Source organism: Enoplosus armatus, chromosome 7 (assembly GCF_043641665.1).
Source record: "Enoplosus armatus isolate fEnoArm2 chromosome 7, fEnoArm2.hap1, whole genome shotgun sequence".
NCBI classification, from domain to species: Eukaryota; Metazoa; Chordata; class Actinopteri; order Centrarchiformes; family Enoplosidae; genus Enoplosus; species Enoplosus armatus.
In genome coordinates this window covers 10,173,542-10,195,973 of record NC_092186.1, presented here as the reverse complement: position 1 = coordinate 10,195,973, position 22,432 = coordinate 10,173,542, and the positions used below count along the sequence as shown (strand labels likewise).

The following is a 22,432-nucleotide window of genomic DNA, read 5'->3' as shown; positions in this document are numbered from 1 at the left end:
ATCTTTCTTTGCTGACTGTGGAAAAAGACATTTATGTCCTTTGCAAAGTAATCAGAAAACAGTGTAATGCTACAGCTTTTACAAGTAGACTGACACAAAAACTCATGCCATTCCCTAAGAAGACATGACTCAAACCACAGTTTCTAAATATTAGCCTCCTACTGTAGCTCAACAGCACATTTGGCTTAGGTGTAGCCTGATCTACACAGCTGAGATGTTAACATTAAATCACATGAACAATCTATAAAATACAAAACAAGATAGATTAACCGCACGTCTTTTGAAAATGAGGAGTGGCCACACTGGCTCTTATGTTTCCCATGTGTTACAATTCTATGAGACAGTCTGTGCCAGGGTAGTCCGGGAGGTTAAGCTCGTATTTTTTCTGGATGTCATAGGGCAGGAAGCGTCCGGCCAAGAAATGCTTCCCCGAGAAACTCATGGCGCACTTCTTTGGTGCTGTAAGCGAGATGAGAACATCTGGGTTAATCCCATCCTCACTCGGTTCTTCTACATCCCAACCTGAGGAGGACAGAGAGGAGGGAGAGAAAAGGAGGCATGTAAGGAGAGGCAGGATTGTGCAAATGTTCTGCCTGTTGTGCTCACACTCAGCAGGTAGTGTATTCAGGGTATGATGAGTTCACACTGAGCTCACTGTAACATAAGATTTATCCTCCACATGTGCCTCCAGACTTGGAAAACTCCTGCCTGGGAGCCAAGGCTCCTAGGGAGCTGCCTGGAGGCCCATTTATCATATTGTGTTGTGTGAGCCTCCAGCCTGATATCTACAGTTTGTATGAACACTTACCTGAGGGCACATCCACGCTGGCAATGGGGGTCTTGATTTGCTTCAGGGTGACCAGAATACCAGAGTAGGGCTCCTTAATGTTGGCACAGTCTGCCTCTGGGCCCATCATGGCATCAATCACTAGGTTGTAGGCATCGTTTATCAGCTGCACCTGAACATAACAGACCTCAGCATGAATAAATTAGAAGAGTTAACTTCCTGTATTCACCTAAATCGGTGGTTCATAAGACGAATTTGAGTTGTTGCAAGATGAACAGTAGAATAGGGAAGCAAATCAAACAATCTGAAAAGCTGAGACAAGGGTTCACAAGTAGACATTTCAGTTTCATTCAAAAGGGTCACAAACCAAAAAAGGTGTTTCTTACCTTTTTCAATGATCTAATCTGATGCCACAATTTTAAGCAATAGTTACAGATAGACTTTTTGCTCTCTTGCCGAGGGTTTGATGAGATGATTGATACCTTCTCATATCTGTCTACAGCCAGATGCCAATTAGCTTAACTTAGCAGAAAGACTGGAAACACTTAGCTTTACAAAAAATAAAATGAAATACTGCCACCTCTAAAGCTCACTAATTTATATGTTGTATCTCTGGGAGCAGTTGTCCAAAAAACCAGTCGAGACTCCAGGAAGTTACTGGTCCCCCCCCCCTTTCCACTGTTTATGCTAAGCTAAGCTAGACGGCTGTTGGCTTCAGCTACATATTTACCACACAGATGTAAGAGTGGCATCAAACCTCTCATGTAACTCTTGACAAGAAAGAAAGCGAATACACAAATTTCACAAAATGCTAGCAACAACACCACTGGAGCTTTTGTAAAATGTGTTACTCTGTAAAAATGCTGCTGACCTCTGTGGGGAGGTAGGAGAGGAAAGGGATGTCCATCTTCTCACACTGAACTGTAAAGTCCTGGTGTAGACTTTGAGAGGAGCGTTTAGGGTGGTAGATGGTGGGCTCATATTCCTGTGTGAGATGAGGCAACAGAGAAAAACAACAGAGAAGAGGTCGGGGGGCCCAAAGAGGAGAGAAAAAAAAAGAGAAAAGGTTACATAATATCACTAACACTGACATGATTGATCAATGTACATTTGGCCTTCAGTTCACGACAGGTGAAAATACTGTTGACCAGTGATCAGAAGTTATGGTTTTCCACAGCCTGCTCCCTGAATGAATACTTCCCTTATAAACTGGAAGCTGGAGTAGAAATCCAGACACCCGCAGTCTGAAAGGTCTGTGATGCTCAGGAGGAAGCACCTGTGATCTGTGACCTTTACACAGCCCCAGAGATAAATCTTAAAGCCTAGGAGGCACAGTGTCGGTGAGTGTTTAAAAGTTCATGTTAACTTTTTCTCAAAAACATAGACCTTGATAAGTATCTACATAATAACCTTCAAAGGGCCAGGACACCCAAATTTGTTCGCACTTAGCCCTAACGGTATCAAAGCATGCAGATAGGTTTTGTTTCATGTTCCAAGGCCTTGAGATATCCATCCATCCCAATGCAATGAAAGGGAAAAGGAATTTTGTTTGTAGTGCTCCCAGTTACACTAAAAATATCAACAGTAAAATCTATCCAGAGCAATGTGCCATTAGTGTGGATAATCCATAGAACACAACAGGTTTCATTGGGACTCATATCTTCAGTTGAGAGTAAGTCCAAAGAAAAGCCTACTTTATGGTCATCACGCTTGGTACATCGTCTCTTTCATCTCAGATTTAAAATAGATTGAATATTGTGTCTTAAAATCTGGCCAGTGAATCCTACCTGAACTGCTCAAGCCAATGACCCGTTTCACAGACATCACATGAAGGAACAAAAGAATAAAAAAATAAATAAGAACAGTTCTTTCAAACCTGGCTGAGCTGAGGCTGCCCTAGAAAAGGAAGTGATCTGTCAGGTCAGACAGGCTGCTGCCTCCTTGGGGATCTTAACCCAATCAAACTGCCACAGCCACCCATCACCTGACGTCATCTCCAGCCTGATCTCCACGGAGCACAGAGCGAGCAACTGAGCCAAATACCATCCACTGTGTGTGTGTGTGTGTGTGTGTGTGTGTGTGTGTGTGTGTCCCTCGGGGTTAGCCGGTGGCCTCAGCATGCCCTTGACCTCATCAGCAGATACACCATCAAACCGTGTGGAACTGGGGAAGAGCTTGAAATGACTGTCAGCGTCACTGAGCATGAACAGAAATGAGCTGTGAGACAGAATCTTTTTCCAGTTACTGCTCACATCTAACAGGGCTACACTTCCTCCCCCCGAGGGACTGATGGTGTCTTGTAGTATTTTGTTTTTACACAGAGCCCATTAGGAAGGAAGGGATGAGGTCTGCAGCACAATAAAGTGGTGAAACAAGTGAAACATATCAACAAATGCAAATGTGAAGATGTTGGTTAAAATGTGTGAATTGTTGTCCCTATTCACCTTAACTGTTTTCTCCAGTCAGTTTGAAAGATTTTGTTTAATTATTATCAATGATTTAGATTATTTAAAGAAAAAAGAATATTTGAATTTTTGTTCATAACAATTGTAATGTGACAGCAGAAATGTGAACTTTCCATGTGTTTGCCTATAGAGCACAATGTAGAGAGCCAAAAATAACATCATGTCCACTTGTTTTAAAATGAACAATACACCGGAACTAATGTGCATAGGACTGTTGGACTCTCATCCAACATTAGCTTTCATCAAGGAGTACGTGTGTCTTCCGGTATGCAGCATTGTGTTTTTTTACCCATAGCTAGCAGTGGAAATAATCAGAGATGCACGACAGACTCAGACACAACCTGCTTTTGTGAACACGTTTGTCTTGGAGTGACGTGAGAAGCAAGTTGGCCTGTTTGCCTGCAGCTGATCATTCATTTCTATGCTCTGTCTAATCACATTCACAGCTTTGCATCAGGGGCTCAAGGCTGTGTGTGTGTGTGTGTGTGTGCGCGCGTGTGTTAACGTGTGTGTCTCACGTGTATGCTTGCATGTCTTCGCGCTGACAGGGATCGCATCGCACCATGAAAAACATACACTCTGACACCAGGAGAGCGATTCACAGTCCAAAGTAAGTACTCAAGTTTCTCGAGTTAGAGCAAACTCAGACAAGTGCGGTCCCAGTCGGCCTTCTGTAGAGTGCAGTCACTTTGAAAATAATAACAATGAAACTTCATTTATATGGCACATTTATGTGCTATTTTATCTCTCTTTTTTTGTCGCTGTGTTTCTAATGATTTTACCTTCTGCTTCTGTATTGGTCAAATAATGTGAAAGATTTTACTGCATCTTGAAAAGATAGATTTAAAAGAGGGAATAGATGCCTAATTGTTTTTATGGAGAAGCTCCTTTATTTACGTCTAGACTGCCAGGATTAAATATATGTCCCTCTGAGCCGACCTCTGACCTTGGCCTGAAGAGTAGGAGGCGAGGGAAGAGAGAGAGAGACTCCACAGAGAGCCATCAGGCTGCTTAGACGGAGTCTATCTAACATGGTTTTAATCAGAACTATCAATGCACTGTAAATCCAGCATGTCAGACACATATGGTAAAGTGTATAGATGCATTCCTTCTAAACCAAAGATCCCAAAAACACATATCCAATGTTTCCCTTCCAATAAAGTCGTACAGTAGACTGGGCAGGACTACAGCACCCAGCACTGAAACTCTTTCAGATCAAGTCACGATCTGAGATGTGTTTGAAGAGGATGAATCCTGCCTCGAAAAAGCAATCTTGAAATGTCAGTCAGTATGTGGCCTAAAGGGGCAGACATCATGGTCATGACATCATATCGTGTCTGCCGACCATACCACGCAGACGGCTTTAACGAGAGTAACAATAGCATGATATCATGACTGTCTGAGTGCCCTTGCAGGGAGGGTAATGGGATAACTGTTCCAAGCCGTTTACAGGAGCTGAAGTGTAATTCTGTAAAGCGCTGACGGGATCCTAGGGGATCCTATTGTGATATCATCTAAATGACTCGGTGAGCACCAGACTGTGTTTTACAACGGATCATTTCTCGTGTTGTTATATATTATATAATATAATAGGGATTTACTCGGCCGATGAGTGGTTTTCATGCACTGTGTTGTTGGCTACCCATACGCCACATTGTACTGTAGTTTACTTACAAACATGCGCAGGTGTCGGGCACACACCAGGCCAATGGAGCCATTTTGATCTGGACCACAGATCACCAGCACTGTTGGCTGCTTCTTTGCTAGAGAGCTGAGGGGGTAGGCCTGGTGGAGAGACAGAATAAGAGGTAGGCAGTTATAAACAAGATGACTGAAGGAAAGGAAAAGCATAAAACACATGTACAGAAAAGATGCAGAAAATAGAAGGGGTTATTGATAGTGAGACAAAAGCAAGATTAAGATCGATGCTCATCAGTATTTATCTCCTATGACGTGCAGGTCATCTGATCTGTGCCTCTGCCTCTTCATCATGTCGTGGGAACTACAATCATACTCAGAGGTCTTGACTGCAGAATGCCACGCATGCCAGACGAGAGTGGAAATGGCACGAGCTCCATTGTCTCTTCCGTCTACGAGAAATGGACCAATCTCATTAAAATAACCCTGGCAGCAGTGGAAAAAATGCCAGTGTCCTCGCCCTGGGATGCTTCCATATATGTATAACACACTTTCCGTCTCAGGCCCCGGCTGCAGCGGGCTGCTGGCATCCCCCTCGTTTGCATTCCCTTGTAAATCACCGTGCACCTTCTTAATCGAGACAGGTATTCGCCTGCGGAACTGTCAACCTGAGTGGCTAATCTTTCATCTCCATCACCTAAACATGTGGACTCGCCGTCATGATCATTACTGAAAGCCCCAAAGGCGTCGGCCTTCGTTTTCCACAGACTCTTCAAAGCACAGAACTCGTTGCCACATTATGGATTGTTAGCTGATGCTTTGAGGGTGTTTTTTTTCCTGTTCATTTAAACTGAGAGTTTCTGCTCTATCACATTAAACAAGAATTATTGTTCATCTTTGTAAAGGTCACAGCATAATTTCATTAACTAGAAGAAGAACTTGAACTGAGGGAGACAGTTTGTGCAGACTTCTGGAAATCCGGTCCAATGAATGTGTGTCAGGACACAAGTCGTTAGACCAGTTAGCCCAGTTTTATCACCATTATAAGTAGTCTATGACAGCAGTTCACAGTAATGCTTTAAAATCACAGCCCGCAAATTACAGTGCAAGTATTTTGTAATTATGGGGCACATATAAAAGAATTACGGGATAACGTATTAATAGAACAAAACATGAAGTCTTATAGTAAAGTGCTAACAATTCTCTATTCACTGAGCACTAAATGAATAATGATGTAACTATTTTTATATGCAATTACTATGTTTATATAATCCAATCCAACAAATATGAGGTGGTAGGCCTTTAAATCTATACCTGTAATTTACCTTGTCTACTTTAGAGGCAAACTACGCTTTTTGTTTTGTCTTCTCATAAGCACATTACTGTATCCTGTAATTCAAAAGGTAGTTACATCATAATTTACAAGTTGTTACCCTTTTATTACAGGACTTTTGGTCCTCCGTAAATGTTTTATTGTGCCCTGTAATGATTTTAAATTATTATAAAAGTGCACCACAATTACAGCATAATTACACTATAATTTTCAGGCTGCAATTTAAAATGTTACATAATTCAAATTAAAGTTCATTAAAAAAAAAAAAAAAAGATGAAATCTCACATTGTTGATCCTTGGCCTCCATATTTTGGAGATGAGCTTGAAATTGTGTCACCGCACATGAAATCCATTTGCTTCCACTTCCACTAATGTATTCAGTACAGGAGAAAGTTCATATGGAGAATTAGGCCATTCCCCACATCGTATAATTGGATATAACTAGACTCAGAGTGCATTAACTAGAGCGATGAATTCGGGAGAAGAGAAGGCAGTCGTTATCTCAGCTGAGAAATCATCACACAGACTCAATGAGATGCGATGTGATGACAGCGTTACATGAGAGGAAGAGGATACAGAGTGTGACCGAGTGGGAAAAAAAGTCACAGAAAGTAGAGACTAAAAGTGGACGACAGCAAAATAGGACAGAGTCTTTAATTTTCACATCTAATGAGGCAGAAGCTCTTGATCTCACACTGTGTAACCTGATCTTAATGACACATCTCACTGAGTTAATTTACAGTGGCACCCTCTGTGGATATGTGCATATATATGTGTGTGTGTGTGTGTGTGTGTGTGTGTGTGTGTGTGTGTGGCATAATGTCAAGGTTTCTGTGCCGACTTGCTCCCTAGAGGGAAATGCTAACTGTTACTGCAACCAGCTATTAAAGACTAATCGCCTCTGATAGTGCTGTCCCCTACTGTGAACCCATATAGGTGACTAAAATAAAACATCTATAGATTAAAGGAGCAGAGTAGTAGAGTTAAAGCTGTACCAATCAATATTCTTTATGGCAACAAGATATCAAATGACCTTGAGTATTGTGAAAGGGGCCACTTGTAGTGATGAACCCACAGAGAATGATCAGTTCCTGACAGATCTACGGACCGCAACCATGTCTCCAGCTGCAGCAGGCAACCTTTTTCCTCTGATAAAGCCACTATATACTACTTGCTCAGTAGTATACATAGCTGGTGAACACACCACAGCATTTTTCAAGGTAAAGAAAGTTGAGTTGGTGGGAAAACAGAGCTAAAAGGAGAGTGTTTATTGGCCAGAAACACAACTCCAAATGAATGCTAATGTTGCTCCGTGTCTGCTGGATTGTTTGTTGACACGTCAGCCATAACAACTTTATAAGGTGATAGACAATGTGTCAGCGTTCACATACAAAAACTCCCAACAGAAGGTTTAATGACCTTTTCTCTGAATGCTGAGGACCGTCGGGAGGATCACTGATATCAGTGCTGGAGCCATTTCATGCTGCTGGAGAAACCATTAGAGCCGCACACTGTTGAAGGTAAGCAGCTATAAAGGGAGCAGGCTGGATCAATTCAGGCAGCGCTATGATGTGTTTTGAAGCACTTTCGTCTAATCTCACTTGGAACAGAAGCTTGCTTCACTCTCACACATATCTTTCCTATAGTCATTTATTCTGACATTGAGCCTTCTGATCGATCACTGAATAAGTGAAAGCAATTAGCAAAAAAGGAGATGGAGTTTGTTTTCTAATGAAAAAAGAGGGATTCCAAAAGTACTCATCATCACCATCTGAGCATCATATTAAAAACTTGCAATTATGACCTAATTCATGGGCTTTTTTACACACACACAAAAGGCCAAAGCCAAAACACTCTAAAGTTGTATGGATGTTTAGCCAGTAGTGATGATAGCTTCACTTCTTTCTTATATTAAGTTCTATGATACATTTTATTCCAAAATAATGTCATTTGTTTCAATAAAACTCTTGAACGGTTCAAACTGCTTTGGCAACAAAGTCATCATCACAGTATAGAAAAACAAGGTTTTATGACTCAGTTTTAGGCTAATAAACCTGTTCAAATGTTTTCCAGTGTTTGAGATATTTATGATATTTTTGATATGTAGTGGGTTTCTACAAGTGCAGGCAGATGGTTTGTTGCATCTGTTCAGCAGGTTTGTGATCTGGTTGCTTCTTTTTATCTGTTCTTCTGTAGAACATTTGACATTTTCTTAGTTTGCTGTGGACACGACATTTAAGGCCTAAAGCAACGTTTTCCAGACTGAAAATAAAGAAAATATACAAGAGGGCATACTCAAAATATTTTGTATTTATTTTGTAATAACTTTTATTAATAACAAACACTTAAGTGAGCTTTAGGAAGAGTGCAGGGTCTTGTGAAAAGCACTGCTAGGACACTCCTCACACTCACACACACACTCACACACTAAAAATATGTCTGTCTTGATTGTATCTCCAAGGGAATACCTCTTCGAAATAAATGTTAAAGGCACATGTTCTTTCACCTCCAATCAACCTGAAACACACACTGAGCCTGGGAAAACACTATCAGGGTCCTAAAAACACAAATACACTCACTCATGTGCAGAAAAACAGTGCCTTTTATATTTGTACTAGAAGACCAAACTGAAGTCCAGGGGCTCCTGTAAACTATAGACTCATTTATTGCTGTGTGGTAACAAAAACCTCTCCTGTCTCCACTCAGGTGTTGAAAAGCCTCAGACTGATACAGAACACACACACACACACACACACACACACACACACACACACACACACACACACCGTCTGGACCTGGTGGCTGCGGCTGCTGCTGTTGGAACAGTAAAAGGATTACTTACAGAAAACCTATAATCTATCTGGCAACCAGAGGTGTAGGTGTGTGTGGTGTGTGTGTGTGTGTGTGTGTGTGTGTGTGTGTGTGTGTGTGTGTGTGTGTGTGTGTGAGTGTGCACATGCTTGTTTGTGTGGTATACTTGGAAGCCAGCAGCAGTAGGCCAGCAGTGAAATCAGACTGTCTGCATCGCTTTCTACTGTAATTTTCCTGAAATAGCAGTGATGTCATGTAAGCAGTAGCGTGCTGCTGGCGGCTGTGGGCAGCAGCGATCCACAGCGTCCTGGCCATGTTTGTCTAGTAAGGCTACGCTGTTGGGGCTGCTGGTGGAGGGCCAGGCATGGGGCCAGCGGTGGCTGATGATAATAGAGGGGAAGTGGATGTGGTGGGTTTAATCACACACTCTGAGGGGAGAACACAACGTCTCTACTTCTGACTGATGCTGCCACTCCCCCTGTCTCTGCTTTTACTTTTCTCTTTTTTCTTTCTTTCTCGTGTTCCCCCAATTTTCCATTTCACTTTCTTTAAACTGTTGTCTGTCTATTTCTCACCCCCCCCCAAGAACGTCATAGCTTTATTAGGTTAAACAATATATGGTTGTGTTACTGTGTGTGGTTATTAAAAATCCTATGAAATTAAACCAATTGAGAGCATTTAATCAGCTCCAAGCTTGAATGCAATAATGACTAATATATCACACTAAAACAAAGTTAAACCTGCATTAATTGATTTGTTTTTTCTTGGCCACTTGGATGCAGCGCAACAAGCTGTAAACATGACTTATTATCACCTTATAAAGTTGATATGACGCATGTATTACCAAACAGTTGCTTTTTTACATATCCAGCAGACACAGAGCAACATTGTCATTCATTTGGGGTCGCCTTTTCCACCTGATGAATATAAGTATTCACTCTCCTTTTAGCTCTGGTTTTGGTCTCGACCATCTGTCTCTTCAGCAGCTAAATGCTCCACCATGTTCACCAGCTGGTTAGGGTTTTGCTAACTGTGTCTGTTCAGTGCTGGGCAGGTAGCGTGCAGCCGGTTTTTAGAGCTGTTTTCAACTACAAGCTGAAAAACACCAAAACACTCCACAGAGCTACAGTACGGGGAACTGCAGAGTCGGGTTATATTTCTCTGTGGGATTGTCATTACGAGTGACACCTCTCACATTACACATAGCCATAAGTAGCCAAAAAACTCAGTTATTGCAGATTTAAAGGGCCAGTGTGTAGGATTTAGGGGATCTATTGGCAGAAATGGAATACAATATACATAATTATCTTTTCTTTAGCATATAATCCCCTGAAACTAAGAATCGTGTTTCCATTAGCTTAGAATGAGCCCTTCATATCTACATAGGGAGCGGGTCCTCTTCCACGGAGCCCAGAACAGACAAACCAAACACTGGCTCTAGAGCTAGAGAGGGCCTTTTGCCTTTTTTTACGTTGAAGTGGCAGCTTGAATTTGGTGGTGCGAATGCACCTGAAGGCCACCGTAGGCTCTCCTACACGCTGGGAAAGGGAGGGGTGAAGGGAGCGGTATTCAGTACCACTAGATGCCACTAAATCCTACACACCTTTAAAGAAAACAGATTTTTCTTAATCCTGATTCTTGAGAAATCATAATATCTTGGATATTGCGTGATGTTTGTGGTAGTGTTATCGTTGTCAAAAACAATGTTCTTGTCTTATGTCTCTCCGCATATGTATTATCTGCATGTCCGTCTTCCCTGACTGTCTGTCTCTTTTGAAGGTGTCTCATTAAACTGCTGTTATAACTTTTGTCGATGTGTTTTTCATAACTTTTTCCTGTAAACCACTAATTTTTGTTTCTGCCTCTGTCTTGCTCTATCTTTGTCTCTTTCCTTCTTTTTCTCTTCATCCCTCCGTCTGACAGCAACTCGAGGTTTCATGTGTCTTGTAAGTCAGACTCTTATTCATCACCGCTTGTTGAAGAGCCCACTGAGGAAACCAGTGTGGCGTTAAACCAAGCCAGTGGTCTGGCCAAAGGGAACCACATGTGTTCCTAACAGCCCTCCATGGACACACACACACTCGGCTTGACACAGTCCAGATCACAGAGAAGAAGAGCTGTGGTTCTGGACCGGTGTGGTTGAGGAGCGCTGCCACAGAGTGAACTCAGGAGCGGTGAGCCGCTCAAATGTTTGGAAGTAAATGTCACAGAAAATTAGAACATTTCCTCCCCATAACAATCAGACATTTTGTATGGAAGTTAATGCAAATTAGGGAAGTGTAAGTAGCAGCAGCTGCGACTTTTTGCCCTTGTGTACAATCAAACAGTCTCTCTGGGAGTTTGGTGCTGATTGCTGAAGCTCAGAGTGACAGAATGTGCAGCGGCTTTTCTAAAAACCTGAAGAAATGAGTGACCTTTACAAATGGTTTGCTGAGTGATACACAGTGTCGGCTATTAAATGGATTTGCACAGGAGTGGTCTGGTTGAGGCCACAGCATGATTTTATTTGACTGGAGCTTGTAACAGTGGCTCTGGGTTGGATGGCTTTATGCGGAAAAGGACAGTAATTGTAAAAATGTGCATGACTTCCTTTGATTTAACCATTTACCCAAAAGTATTTTGTGGATTAAAAAGAAAATCACAAGAAAAGGGAAGGGGTTGATTGAATTTGTGTTAATCCTTACAGCTACAAGATCAGGGAAAGGTCTGATCAAAAAGAAAGCTTTGTGTGTCGTTTTCAAACAACTATTAAATGTTGGTAGAGTTAAACCTTGCAATACAAAGACAGTGCAGAAGAGAAGATAAAACTCTTCAATTCATGGAAAACGTGTCACAAATTATATGCAAAATAAAAAGAATAGCTGGTTACCGCTAAACACAAACTAAAATGCAGACCCAACACACACATACACACATCACAGTAAATGGCAACCACTGTTCAGTGTTTGGTGCCACTGGTTTAATGGTCTAAAGAAAAGAGCTTTGAAAGCATTCAAGCAAAGGTCCATTTCACAATAAAAACAAAAACTGCAATAAAAACAAGCTGGAATGATGTAATTTGTCTCAGCTTTTATTTATAGCGATGGTATCGCATGACCACACAAATCTGGAGGGTTGGATGGATGGATATGGATGGATGGGGATTATGAATGAATTAAAAACAGAGAAAAGAGTTGTGCTGCATTCTGCTTCATACTTACAGTAAAGAAGGGACCGCAAGCAAGCCAGAAGAAAGATAGAAACAAAGACATACAGACTAACAACGAAGGAGAGATCTTGAGAATAGAAGACGTGCAGACCTTTGTGATGGCAATGGCGCATGCTTGTCCCCAAATCTCTATCAGCTGCTGTTGTCCAAACCTGTAGTCCCTCAGCAGCTCTGTCTCGATAGCTGCAGCCTCGCCTTTACTGTCAGACACAGAACAACATATGGCTGATAAGAGAGGTATCATGTTTATTCATCATCACCGTCATCAATAAAAAACATCATCAGAATAACTGCAAGTGGAGAAAATCATGTCGACACTGGTGTGGTCCAAAAAGACTCATTAAAAGTCTTCACACCTAATTCAAGATTCAGCCCACCAGCAGAGAATCTGTAGTGTGAATCAAAATGTCGTTTCTGCCTGAACGTGCTGTGCAAATGTAGCGCTGACAGCAGACCAACACGATAAGATACAGCAGGCATTTACAAGGTAACATTTGGTTTTTACACAACACAGAAATTACACGTAATTGAGCAGTTGTATGAACAACACAGTGACCCATAATACACTAAAAAGGTATTTACAACACAGCTAAATTGGTCTGTTTACATGCATACATGCTAAAGTGGCTGTCACATGTCGGCTCAGGGTAGCTGTGAGACTCTGGAAGGTTTTTAAGACTTTCTATATGTCAACGTCTACCTATAAATAAAACCATAACAGCTTCTGGGAAGCGCGGTCATGAAACTCAAAACAGAACATGTGGCCTTTACAGCAGCGCACACGTGCCATGTTGTGCCCATGTATATGTAAAAGCAACCTGACGTTGACGTGTTTTCTGCAGTAGGTATTATATTTGTAATCTAATGTTCACAGGTGTTTGTTCTGAACTTCCTCTGGCCCTCGCTGCATGGTGACAGCGTGGCTAATGCTGCTGTATTGGAGCCTGCTGGTGCTGCATTTAGCCTGACGGTGAGTGTGTGTGTGTGTGTGTGTGTGTGTGTGTGTGTGTGTGTGTGTGTGTGTGTGTGTGTGTGACAAATGCATTGTTAGGACAGCACAGCAGTGAGTTATCAAGAGTATGAAAAGCAGAAGCAGGCCGTGAAAATCAAAAAAGTCTGCCCTCTTCATTTGGGATCTGATTCTATAACGTCAATACATCCCTGCTACTCTACAGACACCTGGTGGTCCTCCTCAGTACTGCAGCTCAATAAGAAAACCTGGATGATGAAACAACAATTACTTCTCATTTACATACAATTACATATCAATACGGAACTATTGAGACTGGGTGTCTTCATTTTGGTTTTCATTTGCAAAAACCTTTAAAACATCTCAGAGAGACGTGACAAATCTCTGCTGAAGCAGCTGAATGAGGATTAAAAAGTTATTCAAATGTGACATTTGTGTGTCCCCTATTAAAGATGGTTTATCAGACAATTGCAGACCAATAAGAGCAGATGAGAGAGGTGTCGATGCACAAAATCAATATTGTGTCCTGGGTCGCTCTGCTCTCCTTCAAATCTCTACCTCTCAAAAAAGATCAAGACTCTTTGTGTGAGTGCAAGTGTGTGTGTGCTTTTTCTTGTTACATCATGTGTCGCCATAAAAAGAAACTGTAAATATAACACATCAGACCCTGACATCTAGTTTATATCCAACCACCGCATACAATATTAGACGTTCAGAGATGCATACAGATGAAGAGAGCGCCCACATGAAGGAACACTTAGTTACTCAATCATCATTTTCTCTTGTCTTTTATGTAGCAATAATGCTGTAAATGTTATTCAGCTCTATCCATTTTCCAGGAAGAAACAAAGGCACCGCCTCTGTTATTGTTCTACGTATGTGTCTTTAAAGAAAAGTGCACACATGCATTCATTCTGTGTCATTCGTCCCTTTTCTCTGTGGTGACAGTGTGACTAATGCAAAGCCTTTTAGGGTTTTTTAAGACACAGCAGTGTGTGTGTGTGTGTGTGTGTGTGTGTGTGTGTGTGTGTGTGTGTGTGTCAGCAAGACAGTGTATCCAAGTGGGGCTTCTGGCATTTACCTGTGCCAGTGGAGCAGCAGCAGCTGTCACCCACGGCTCACCTCAGGGATGTTTCCTGAGTCACTGTGACAAGTTGATCTTTGAAAAGTTCACCTCGGTCCACAGGCTTTGCATCACCCGCACCGTTTTACAGTTTTTATCGAGCCTAACTGATAACTGATCCTACATGAGGACGGGCTATTTTATTTGTCACCTTTTAAAACAAGGGAAATCCAATTTCTTTCAAAATCCCAAATCTGTGGTGCTGTTGTTGGATGGTGGAGAACTCTGAGCCCAGGACTGACACCATCGCAGTAACAGCGCTGCTGCTGAACAGGGGATTACTTTTGATCCTTAAAATTACTGACAGAACAAAGTGTTGTGGGTGTACAGCTCTTAACAGCTGCGAGTGTTAGTCAGGAGGCTCGACCACAAGGGAGCAGCACACAGCGTTCAGGACAGACTAACAGACAGATGGCTGTTTCACGCCACATACTGCATGTCTTTTCAATTACCAGCTCTTATCATGCTTATTAGGATTCTTAATCAAGCATTTTTTTTTACCTGAACTACTGAAGTACATCGGGAAAACTAACCATTTTTGCTTTTAAATAAAAAAGACCTTGCTGAAAGCTTCAACACCAAATTGCCTCGAATGGAAAGCGGGTATGCAGATATAACCCTGCCTTTGATTTAAAAAAAATGTATGTGTAGGCGTGTGTGCGCGAGCATGTGTGGTGCAGCTGCAGAAGAAACAGGGCCTTATGAATATTAGCTTCTGTTGCACCTGTAGCCACAGTCAGGCAGCAGCCAGCAGCCTCTCCCCAGGAGGAGAGTTGATTTCCCCATGCTGCTTGTGATGTGCCCCTGCAGTGTGTCACCTTCGTTGCAGCGCTGCTCAACTGTGATCACGACCTGCTTAATGAGTCTGTTTACTTTACACATGAGATAAGGTAAAATTAAACTTTAATGGTCCCTGTGGGGACACTGCAGTAGCAAATGGGGAATGTATACAGCAAACATAAAAAAAATAAAAAAGACATTAAAATGTAAATTTCAACACATGAATAGATTATGATGTGTGGATGAAAGTGTGACGATCACCAAGTATACAAAATACGAGTTCTAATTATTGCATATTTGTTGAGAGAAATAGCTCAATACATAAATAGTTTAGAGGTGCTATGTTTAACAATTCATATGCAGAAACTATAGCAACATACGATACAGTAGGTGGACACAAAAACACCTATCAAATATAATGCAATCCAATGCAAGAGCCATGCAACAGATACAGTGAAAGTAAAGTAGAGCACAAACATGCTAAATCTATCCTGTAGTGCTCATAAACAATGTGTTACTGTATATAGGCTGCAGCTGTGAAGCATCCTTGTATCATATGAGAGGTGAATAATCCACTGAATATCAGAAGGGCTTTTATTTTTCTAACATTGGGAGACTGAAATAGCCACATTTCCCACCCCCTCCCTCTCAGTTTGCCTAATTTCCACCTTTCCAGCATGATCTGCTGGTGAGATAAGGAGTGTGATTAAAATAACTAAAAGTGAAAGACAAAGACAAAGTGTAGTCGACATCTTTCCAACCTCCAGTTGTATTTATGCAGGGCGCTCTGTGTCATGAATAATAGAGAAACAGAAAGATAATGTCTGTTTTGTTTTGTATGAAGAGCATAAATACATAGTATTTTATAATGCCTAAACAAAACCCACATTGTTAACAATTGTCTTAACACTGAAAATAACAAAGCAAATGTTAGCTAAGATGCTAAACAAAGAGGGCGAACATGTTGTTATACCTGACAAAAGCATTGCGAGCATGTGAGCATGTTAGCATGCTAACGGTGACATTAGTTCATAGCACCTCACAGAGCTGCTAGCATGGCTGTAGAATTGGTCTTAACAAACTAAACTGCTTCCTGCCAAAGCAAGAAGTTACTTTCACAAAGACATGAAGAAGAAAACATAAACAATTTTCCTGGACGATGGTATAACATTCATTAGTTCAAATCCGCAATAATTCTCATGAACAATTAAAAGTTTTTCTTGCGGCCTCATTGTGTTTTTCACAGTTAAAATTTCCACAGTACATGTTATGTTAAGACTTTTGTTTTGATCTCAGTGTAGTTGAATGTTCTACAAAATCCTCTTCTGCACCAGTGCAACCTCATGGAAAGAGATCGTGCTACCTGCTCCAGATTTACTGTTGTGTAATTAACTAAGCTGCCCCCACTTGTAGAAAGAAGGCGTGTGAGGGGAACTGTTCCGGTCTATTAAAGAGCAGCAACTTATTAGTCAGATTCCTGCCTTGGAGAGGGCAGAGAGAATAAAAACACAGTGCTGTCCACAGCCCTCTTCTATCCTCTTCTCGGCCTGTCCCCTCTGTCTAACACTCGACAGTTGTTAATGATACTTCAGGCCTTTTAAACACAAATAAAGTACAACATCAAATAACATGTTGGTAAGAAGGAAACCACTCTGTTTATGCCTGTTTCTGTGCTCTTTACTGTCCTAATCTGTGACATTTCCATATGTATTAACATCTATTTTGTTGCAGTCTATCATAGTTAATAGAAAACAGGGATGATTCATCAAATACAGCGCAGCGAGAAAAGCTTTTGTGTTCGCTACAATTGCTGTTCTAGTACATAACCACTGTTGTGTACAGCAGGCCTCTCTCAGGAAAGAAAATCCTCCAGCAGGGATGTGTTTTCATTTGAGATGAAGAGATTTAATTTCCAACTAACTTCTCATTGGAAAACAAATGCTGCATATATTGTTTGACACCAAATATATACAAAAACATATATGCACATATAATAAACCTGCTTATATAACACATATAATGAACGCTCTTAAGGACAAGGTAATAGCTGCTGATTTTGTTAGCCTGTTGATGTAAGGATAACTGTCAAGTTTCTATGAATTTCAAAGCGGCAAGAGGAGGCGTGGGTTGGACTGTGTGAGTAGATAAATGATATGCAGGGGGGGAGGGTGTCTGTTTTTTTAGTTTGTTTTCCTGTATTTATTTTCCTGCAATCATCTGTAAGTCATATCAAGTGTATTAATATGCTTATGAAGTGTGAAATACTAATTAAAGCAAGTTGGTCACAAATGTGCCACAAAATACACAGAAAACAGGATCTTTCATATGACAAATGTCAAAGGAAGCTTCAACATCGTGATGCAGAAATACTTTAGTCGAGCTATTTGACAAAAGTGCAGCAAGAAACTCCAATATTCTCCTCTGTGCTTTTTCCTGCTTTCAATCACCCACCTCACTAGTGCTTTCCCTCCACTGCCCTCTGCTTTGATCTCCAACTTTTACTGATCTCGCCTTCAATTCGCCCCTTTTTCCATTTTCTTTCTCTATCCCGCCATCCTCTGTCCCTCCCTATCACAGCTACTCTGATGAAGGTTCGCACTTCACTGAACCAGAGTGATGGCAGATGGAGGGGTGACAACAAGAGGCACGCAGAGAGAGAGAGAAAACAGAGACTGACAGAGCACATGGGAGATGACTCACCCTACTTGATTTAATTTCTTGTGTGTTTTTCTTTTTTTTTTAACACACAGGTTTTTGACCTGATGAATGCCTTTAGATGAAAACTGCAGAAGGCAAATGTAGCTTTATGCCACCATATAAGCAGGGAGGTGAGGCTGTGGACCTATCATTACTCATTTTAAGCCTCACTTTCGTCATTACCCTGAAGATAATCTCATTATGGACACTCAGCCATGTTCCAGCTAAAAGGGTTTGGTCATGATTTTGGCATCATGCTGATGGACGGCCATGCTTATGTCCTACAAAGCTTTACTGCTTGTACTATGTTGCTCCCCCGCCATTATAACGAGATTATAAGTGGGCTTTCCTCAGTGTGTATGTGCATCTAATTTAACATGTGTCATCTCAGGACACCTTTCATCATCAGTAACGCCTCCTGGAGTGTGCCTCCATGAAGTCCTGCAGCATCCAGCTAAGAGACGATGTAAAGAGGAAAAGTCATGGGGGGTTTGAGAGCAACAGAGAAACGCAGGATGGCTCAGATCCAGATTGCCTAAAGTTTAGAGAACAGAGCTCAAGCTTTGTTGGTAAAAAAGGGGAATGAAAAATGGAAAATAACGTCAATGGGAATTCCCGCAGAGAGTGACGCATCAGAGGAGGATTTTCTGAATTGAAATGCATGCGCCGAGTGTGCACTATTTCTGTCTTCCAAAGAAAAACAATGCAATAACTCGTACAAAACAAAACAAGATTCAGGTTGTTACATAAGCGTATCTCAGATGAAAAACAGTATATGAGATAGTGTCTGAATGGAAGAGTGTTTCTGTTTTTTGCCCAGACTCTCTCTGAATACATAACATATGCAGTTTTGGTGATGTGTTTTTGAAGCACCTGGCTAGATGTACAGCATCAACATTTACTACATGAAGTTACTACAATACTGGAATAATTAGTTTAATCACATCATAGCCAGCCAAACTCATGACTCATTACGAGGTGTTACAGTGTCTGACTGCACTAACATTCACATTTGTAGATAGCTGGAAGCATAAAGACACGCATTGTGTTTCCCCCTGCATAATTCGATGACGGACAGGAGGATCAGGTGCCGCAGCAGTGGGAGTGTCTCATAAACAGCCTCAGCTGGCAGATAGGAGCTGGCCTTGTGCCTCCATATGGTCCCATTCTAACTGCCCAGCGTGAGCCCCTTCATGCTGCTCAATTCTTATCAAATCAGGATGGCATGATTCACTTTGTTTCAAGTCTCCTTGGGCAATAATTTAGGACTGGCTGTATGTAGCGTGTGTGCGTGTGTGTGTGTGTGTGTGTGTGTGTGTGTGTCTGTGAGAGAGAGAGACACAGTCACAACCATACGATTGTCTCCAGTAGCATCATTCTTTCTATTCACGCTTAATCAGTTTAGCCGTGCGCTCATGTTCCTCATATCCGGCACAACGAGACAGACATTCTTTAGATAATCCCAATCAGTGGCTCCTGCATTTTGCTCTCATAACTCATTTTATCCCCCAGCAGCCGTGCTCCTGTAGATAAAATATGAACATGCCACAGGTGTTGGAGAGCTCATTACTGTGTTATACTTCCTGTGAGAGTGTGTGTTCTCGAGAGCTAAAAAGGTCCATCCATGAGTCAGATCTACTTATCCCTCATTTTTAGCTGATCATGTGATCATGTGATCGGAAAAGGAGAACCCCCCACACACACACACACACACACACACACACACACACACTCAGATGCATCGAAGCACATTAATGTAAGCGACGTGGGTGTGTGAGAAGGAATGAATCAGTCCAACACTTTCTGGGTTTTCCTCATAAATTTAGTCAAGTCCCAACAACACCGATCAGTTACATGAAGCCATTACACTCCTCCTCGAACCCCGCAAACTCTCCACTCTCCTTTTTCTCCCTCCCCTGAACCCAGTCGAAAACACCTGCCTCTGGAACATCAACACAACAGCACTGCAAACACCAACCATGTGCAAACAAGCGGATATAAATTCAACAAGAATACACCAAATTTATGTTTGTACAACCATCTTTCCATCACACAATCTCACTCTGACATTAAATTCACAAGACAAAGACACACATCAGCGAGGGCACACCCACATGCCCACAGGTTACATCATCCCATGCCCCCCCTCCAGTGGTCTTTAATCCTTTCATCTAGTTATCCAGAATGTCCATTTATAACCTCTGCCTGTGCTTTAGACCCAGCTCCCTCAGTTTAAGGCCAGGAGCCATCAGCATCACAGAGTACGAGGCGTGTGTTGTCACATTTGATTCGTTTCCACTGAAGCAGGGTCTTGTCCTCCAGGTACTGGAGGCAGAGCAGAATGGCTAACGCAATTTATAAGGCCGCCGGCCAGGACACGACAGGCTGATGACCTATCTGTGTTACTAAGTGACCTGAAGTTTAATAACAGCAATGCATCAGTTGCCCTGTGCTTCAGGAGGAACAGCTTGTCTTTAGAGAGAGATTTGGCCTGGCTGTGATTATATATGAATCTGTCTGTCTCCCTGACCCTGTTCAGACCTGCCTACCTATTGTTTATCCAGCAACCACTCGTGATGAGAGCTTTCTTTTCTCCTCCTCAAAATTCCATAATGTTTCTTTGCAGCCAGCAAAGTGGTTCAACTTATACAAGAATAAAGGTGACCTCATTTTCCTTCCTTGAACAGCCCTGGTGCCATAGCAACAAAGTTCCCATGTGACCGCATATAACGAGCATGCTAGAAAAGAAGAGTTCATTATGTCCCTTTATATCCAAGAAAATAATGCTTACATACAGTAGCTGACCTAAAATAAGTCCATGTCAGCATCCACCGGTCAGCTTGCTTGCTCAGTGAGATCAATTTAAATTTAGGCGCACAGTTATATGATGCTTTTCCTCAGTTTATGTAATTGATGTGTTGATTAAGACACATGTAGACTATGTGTGGTCGTGTGCCTCCTCAACCACCTCCAAATGTGGTAGGGATTTGGTTTGGTTGGACTCTCAATGAATTTTTGATGAGTTCACATGTTTGGCTGTGATTGATCGATCTGAGACAGATTTTAGTGCCAGGTCTCAACAGGGCCTATGCCTTCCCTCCTTCCTTTTATTCCAATCTAAATCAATCTAATGTCCAATTTCCCTGCACAGCAGCCATCATCTCTGCTGGTGTTGATCCACTGTGACACCAGTGGCCTCTTTTTCACCTGATAGTGACAAGATTCACAGGGAGGGCTCATGCTCTGTCTGTAACAACACATCCAAGTACAGTGACAAGGGCATTATCCCTCACTGCCGTCCCACCCACGAAAACTGTCAATTGTGTTGCAAAAAGCCAGAATGACTGCTACCAGAGGGTGAACCCTTGCACTCCAACCCCTTTCTCTTTACATTTGGTTTGGTTTCTCTTTACAGTGCTTGGTTTGTAAACAGAAAGTAACAGTCAGTTAACCTGCCAAACCAACTCTACACATTTTTTACATGGCACATGCTAACAGACAGTAAACACACAGAGCCATGATTAATCTTTCAGCTGGACTTGTGTTGCTGAGTGGCATCATGGTGTGGAGGAAACAGACCTCAACATGCAGCAGTCATCAAGGCTGTTGTAACAAACAATCAACTTGAGGTCAGTCTCGAATGTTATCAGAAAAATTCAATTTTCATAATTGTAATTGGGTGCTCAAAGCATTCACAATAATGCAATAATGGGTCTTAAAATGGGTCTAAACTATTATGGCAACAAACAAAAAATAAATGAAGGATAGATGGGGAAGGTGGAAAGACAGCACATGTGGGGAACAGAGGAGGACAACGTGAAACAGCATAATTACCGCCGCCACCGGCAATACTGAGATACAAAGTGAGACTAATAAAACCCTGCCATGAAGAGGACAATCTTCCCACAGTGTGTGTGTCTAAATAAATGCTTCTCTCCCAGGCTGTAAACTAAGACCACAATGTTTTACTGTGGCAGCATGAGACAGCTTTTAATCAGTGTCAGTGAACTATCATTATGTGGCTAATGTTGACTGGGAACTGATAGGACCACTGAAACCAGCTATAAGTGAATAACATGATGTTTGCTGTATTTCAAGTCAGTGTATAATCCCATGAGGCTTCTGTCTACAGCTTTTGCAGGAGGGCAAACGTGGTGGATGAGAAGATATAAAAAATAAGGGAAGGACACAGAATTACACAAATACATGTGTGCATTAACAGATATAAATATTACTGTAGAATATGAAATAAGAGAAATCCTGACCAAACGTTCACATTAAAAGAAGATAAATGCTTGGTACTGCAATTTAAAAATGTAGCTGATATAAAGTCAATGAATTCTAACATTCAATATTCCTGCTGATCAGGCCAAAACCCTGGCTTCTCCAGGGAGGAACATTTTGAGGATTTTATCACCGTTTTTAATGGAAGCCCTTGGTATTGCATAATGAGGGTTTTGCATTTTTGCCTGTTTAATTGTTATTACTCACTGCATGAATGGGAGCTGAGGGTGAGGTACTACAAGAATCACTTATCAATTAGAGAGGGTGTATTCTGGTTACTCAAATTTGTCTGCATCTGATGATGTTGAAACCTTTTTGTCATGTAGGTTATGCTGT

At 41.7% G+C, this 22,432-nt stretch overlaps 1 protein-coding gene across 1 annotated transcript in view; it reads right to left on the bottom strand.

Moving 5' to 3' along the window:
- Window positions 1-325: 325 nt before the first annotated feature.
- Window positions 326-22,432, bottom strand: part of yjefn3 (YjeF N-terminal domain containing 3) — a 38,202-nt gene continuing 16,095 nt past the window's right edge. Inside the window, exons 2-6 of the mRNA XM_070909378.1 lie at window positions 12,334-12,442; window positions 4,927-5,037; window positions 1,659-1,772; window positions 809-959; window positions 326-522 (exon numbers count right to left, since the gene is read on the bottom strand). Of these exons, the coding sequence (XP_070765479.1) occupies window positions 326-522; window positions 809-959; window positions 1,659-1,772; window positions 4,927-5,037; window positions 12,334-12,442 (682 nt within the window). The remainder of the gene's footprint in view (window positions 523-808; window positions 960-1,658; window positions 1,773-4,926; window positions 5,038-12,333; window positions 12,443-22,432) is intronic.